Source organism: Humulus lupulus, chromosome 7 (assembly GCF_963169125.1).
Source record: "Humulus lupulus chromosome 7, drHumLupu1.1, whole genome shotgun sequence".
In the NCBI taxonomy this organism is placed as follows: Eukaryota; Viridiplantae; Streptophyta; class Magnoliopsida; order Rosales; family Cannabaceae; genus Humulus; species Humulus lupulus.
The window spans coordinates 208,655,447-208,661,300 of NC_084799.1; the positions used below are offsets into that span (position 1 = coordinate 208,655,447).

Sequence of the window (5,854 nt, forward strand, 5' to 3'; positions counted from 1 at the left end):
TCCAAATTAAAAATACAACTTTAAAATACTAAAATTGTCTTTTCAAAATAAAAAAACATACACTTAAATTTAATAATAAATAATAAAACCAAAACTAATTATTATTGTCTTCATCAAAAGATTCATTTAAAAAATCTTCAACATTCGTGCTTCGACTCAAACCTTCATGAGACTGTGGTACTGGCGGCGAAGGATAATATGGCCGAGGCTGTGGGCGAATCAAAGGAGACTGCTGCTGTTATTGATTCGGAGAAGTGTAGTACTGCTGATTATAAACGGGTTGCTGTGTCGATCCTCCATAATGAGGATATACCGGTTGTTGCTGCATGAACGGCCCAAATTGACCATACATAGTTTGTTGTTGTTGCTGCTGCGGTAATCCTCCAAACTGACTTCCCATAGGTTGTGTCTGAGGAAACTAGGAAGAAAGTCCAAACATATAATTAAAAAGTGGCGACTGAGAGGAACCACCAGATATGTTTTGAGAATTTTGTTGTGGTGGTTGTGGCATCGACGACGTCCCCGGGCTTTGATTAGATGTACTACCTTGTTGTTGAGAAGGTAAGAACTGCTGCAATAAACTTTCATAGCGTGGGTCATGGAGGGAAGAATCAGTCTGAAAATTTCCTGACTCAACCTTATCACGCATCTTAACCCACATCTCAGCCAAAACTCCCATCATCTCTGGAGTCACATTAGTAAGAACTTGTGACTGAGTTTGGCTTGGACTTTGACTTGTGGAGCTAGATGCTGATTTCTTCCCTTTGCATTTAGGCCTGTATCCCACTCCTATTTGATAATCAGACCTCGAGCCAAGAACTTTATCCATAACCTGATACTGTATTGATTTAGCAGTAGAACTTTCACTAGAAGCAGATTCAGAACCTGACCGACTACTTTGAATATTTTGCCTCTCCATCTCTTGGGTCATTTGATCCTGCCAAAAGAAAATGTTAAAAACCCAATATTACTATAATTTAAGATCAATAAAGAAAGAAAAAACTTTAACTTACATGTAGTTCTTTGCAAGTTTCGCTAACCCAAGTCTTCGTAGATTTTTTTATATGAGTATCTCTCCAAGCATCAATAGCATGCTCATCAGGTTCATCATACAAAATAATAGTGTTAGTTTAATTAATAATATAATAATATCAAATAAAGTTAAGTATTTTACTTACATATTCGTTACGGATTGCTGCCATTGATTTAGAGCCTTGCGTCGACAAATACTTCATTTCCTTTCTATTTTTCTTGTTCTGCATGGATCGCGCTATAAACTTTGGGCTCAGAAACAAATCAACGATTTCTTTCCTGCTCTCCTTCGAGCACAAGTCAGGAATAGCATTGAGAGCACTATCCAAATCATTCGGATTTCCAGAATAATATTTTAGGAAATGAGTATGCCTAATATTCTTTCTCTCTGAATATCTTTTGCGCATCTCCGTATATAGAGTTCCCATAACTCTTTCAGGTTCTAGATGCCCATCGATATTATAGTAATGATAAAAAAAAATTGTTAGTTTATATTTTTATAGACTAAAATGTATAATATAAAAAAATTAGATATTTTTTTTACCTTCATCTTTTGAACGACCTGGTCCTTATATTGCTGAGGAACATCTTTAAAATCTAAATAATGTCCCGGCAATAGTAATGTAACTTCAGTACTCAATTGACGAACAAAAGCTTGGTGCTCAGTACCAACCACTTTGTCTGTCGCCGGATCAAGTTGCAATTCAAGTGGTTTGCCAGCATCCTGCCTTTGTTTTTCAATATTAATATTACTGGCAGGGCCACGTCCCCTCCTTACAGGACGATCTATTAATTTGTTTAATACATAAAAATAAAAATATTAGTAAATCTTAAACATTTAAATAGATTACGATTAAAATATATCACATAACTAAAATTTAGATATTAACCTGACTCGCAAGTTGAGGGTATCCTGCTAGGATCTGTGGGGTCTTGACCACCACCATCTCCACCGTGATATGATACTATATCAGCTGACATTTCTCTTGTATTCATAAATATTTAAGATTTAATAATAAGAATAGAAATCCAATTTAAGATTTAATACCATCAAATTTAATTAAGTAATGAAATAATATTAAACAAAATCAATATCAACATAAATTGGAAAATACAAATCAAATTCAAATTTTTGTGTTTGTTACAAAGGTAATCATTACATAAAACTAATAATCACTATCACTTTCATCATTAACTAAATTAGCATTAACATCATCTTCACAAAAATCAATTAATAAATCATCTTCTTCATCTAATTCTTCATCTGCTTCTTCATCGCCTAACTCGTGATCCTCTTGACTAACATTTAAATTTTGTACTGTACTAATGTCAATTGAATTTTGAGTAGGTAGCATAACCAACTCGCCGAGATCCACAGTCAGCACAAAATTTGATGAGCTAATATCATGTACCACATCAACGTCTGAATTAGCTTCACAGTTCTCGACGTCCCAAATTTGTCGATGGTTTACACCCTCAACAACTTTCCACTGATTTCCTCTAAGTAAATCATCGAGATAAAATACTTGATTCGCTTGATTTGCAAGTAGATATGGGTCATCCTTGTACCATTCCCCGCTAGTGTTTATACTAGTAATATTATTCTCTATAATTATTTTTTTCCTTCTTGGATCTGTATTAAACCACTTACACTTGAACAATGTCACAGAATATGAGCCAGTAAATGTTAACTTTAATACTTCTTCAAGTATTCCATAATAGTTAAAATCTTCTGTTCCAGCAACAAATACTCCACTGTTTTGAGTGCTCCTCTTTAAATCTCGTTTGGTTGACATAAATCGAACACCATTCAATATACAACCTTCGTAATAAGCTCCTAAATGATCTGATCCAGGTGCTAAAGCTAGCAACTCGTCACCATTATCTAACGATCCAAGCTTATGTAAGTCGTATATCTAAAAGAATAAATAAAATTATTAGAGAATTGAAAACAATACTTAAAAGGATGAAAGAATATAGGGTAGGTTTTTTTTTTCACCTTCTTATGAAACCATCGCTGAAAATATTTCTTATGTAAAATGTTATGATCTCCATCCTGATATTTCTGTTTGATTTCTTCTAGTGTTCACTATAAATAAGAACAAAAATTTTGAATCAGTTGAAAGCATTTTCAATGAAATAAAAGCAACTTTTTGGGAAGAAACTTACTCCAAATATTTCTGAATTTCAGGTGAATTGTTGTATATGTACCACTCTGCTTGTTCACGAGTCGCACGATCAAGAGGCTTTAGAGTTTCTTTTGTTATAGGTCAACATTGCGATTGAAATACAAAAAGATTTCTTGGTGTCACCTCATCCTCATTGCGATCAAGACAATTAAATCTTGTTTCAACACCTTTGAAATACATCGAACAAAATGTCAAAGCCTCATCTGCAACATAACCCTCGACTATCGACCCTTCAGGACGAGCTTTATTACCAACGTAATTCTTCAATTTTTTCATGTATCTTTCAAAAGGATACATCCAACGCATAAATACCGGTCCACCCAGAATTGCTTCTTCAGACAAATGTAAAATCAAATGCACCATTATATCAAAAAAGGCTGGAGGAAATATGAGTTCCATTTTACATAATATTAGAATAAGATATTTTTGTGCTTCCTCCATATCGCTAATCTTTATAGTTCTTGCACAAATTTGCCTGAAAAAGTTACATAACTCAGAAATGGTAGTCGATATACTCTTTGAAAGAAACTTGTGAACACCCACTGATAGTAATCGTTGCATTATTACATGACTGTCGTGGGACTTTAAACCGCTGATATTTGTTAAATCAGCATTTACTTTCTTCTTTAAATTGGAACAAAATTATTTGGAAATTTCACATCTCGAATAAATTTACAAAACTGCATTCTTTGATCAGATGTGAGAACATAAGGGGCATGAGGCTTCATTAACTTTCTGCTGTCATCTTCATATATCCAAACAATTCCCTTACTCCAAACTTTTTCAAATCATGTCTTGCATTAGTGGTGTCCTTGGATTTATCATTATCCAAAATTGTGCCTAACAAACTATCACACACATTCTTCTCCACATGCATGACATCAATGTTGTATTTTAAAGTGTTCGAAGACCAATAATCAAGCTCATAAAATATGCTTTTCTTCCTCCAATTTTGATCTTCTGCAATACACCTACGTTTGACACCTCCAAACATCTCGTGTTTTCCAGGAACTTGTGGTACAAGTTTGTTTACTTGTTCTAATATTTCCTCACAAGTAAAACGTCTTGGTGGACGTCTTCTCTCGATTTGTCTGTCAAACTGAGTGTCTCTTCTCATTCGATGGTTACTTGGAAGGAATCTTCTATGACCAATGTAGGATGTCTTACCGATCACTCGAACAGAAGTTGTGTCTTCATTACACGTCGGACAAGCTTTGTATCCCTGACCACTCCATCAAGATAAATAGCTACGAGCAGGAAAATCGTTAATTGTCCACAATAAGGCTGCACGCAACTTGAACATAGTGTTGGTTATACTATCTCTTGTATCGACACCATTTACCCACAACTCCTTTAACTCATCCACTAATGGTCTCAAGAATATATCCATGTCCTTTCCCGGTGATTTTGGTCCAGGAATAAGAATGGGTAATATGAAATTATTATCTTTCATACACATCCAAGGTGGAAGATTGTAGTTAGCCAACACCACAGGCCACATACTATATGCTTGACTCATGTTGCCAAACGGATTGAAACTATCTGCAGCTAAACCTAAACGAACATTCCGAGGTTCACTAGCAAAATCAGGATGTTTGGCATCGAAATCCTTCCACGCTAACCCATCCACTGGGTGTCTCATTATCCCATCGTCTTTTGATTTCCCAGTATAGTGCCATAACATTTGCTTTGCTGTAAGTCTTGAACTGTACAGTCTTTTTAATCGAGGAGTTAATGGAAAGTAACACATCACCTTATGTGGTACCTTTTTTCCATCAGTTTTTTCAGGAGAAATCCATCTACTACTTCCGCAAATTGGACAAGTCTCTTTAGTTGAATGCTCTTTGTAAAACAAACAACAATCATGTTCACATACATGAATTGACTCGTACCCTAACCCTAATTTCTGTAATCTTTTTTTAGCCTCGTAGTACATTGATGGAATTTTATTTCCCTTCGGAAATGCAAACTTTAGTAATTTCAGTAATTCATCGAAGATTTTATTGGGAATCTTGCCTCTAACTTTCAAATGCAATAATTTTGCTAAAAAGTTAAGAGAAGATATCCAATTACAACCAGGATATAACTCAACCTCAATCTCGTCAAACAGATCATCATAAAATTGTCCCGCCGCAGGATTATTTTCTACTTCTTCGGTTGTAGGTAGAAGGAAGTCTTCGACCATCGGAATCATCTCATCAACATCATCATCGTTGGTGTCCACCACATTGGCAACATCTGCTTCTGCTTCACCGTGATATATCCACTTCTCATAACCTCGATGAAAACCCCAATCGAATACGTGTGCTTTCACCATAGGTAAAGTTTCAATCCTATTATTTATGCATCTAACACACGGACACCTAATTCTACCAGAGGAATCCTTATATTCCGACGCCATCATCAAAAAAGCTTGTAGACCGTTCCAATATTCTCGACAAGCACGATTTCTCAATGTCGCCCAAGTCTTGTCGATCGCCTTCTAAAGTCTTATAAAAGTATATAAGTTTACGATATGAGAATAGTCTTATATTTTAAAATGATTTATAATATAATTGTTATATCATATTATAAACATTTAATAGTTTTAAACTACTTTAAAATGTTTTATAATATAAACAATTATAATTGTT

At 34.8% G+C, this 5,854-nt stretch overlaps 1 protein-coding gene across 1 annotated transcript; it reads right to left on the reverse strand.

Moving 5' to 3' along the window:
* Window positions 1-4,455: 4,455 nt before the first annotated feature.
* On the reverse strand, window positions 4,456-5,622 carry LOC133792699 (uncharacterized). The gene has a single exon (XM_062230602.1). It carries the CDS (start codon window positions 5,620-5,622, stop codon window positions 4,456-4,458), a length of 1,167 nt encoding a protein of 388 aa, XP_062086586.1.
* Between the last annotated feature and the right edge of the window lie 232 nt (window positions 5,623-5,854).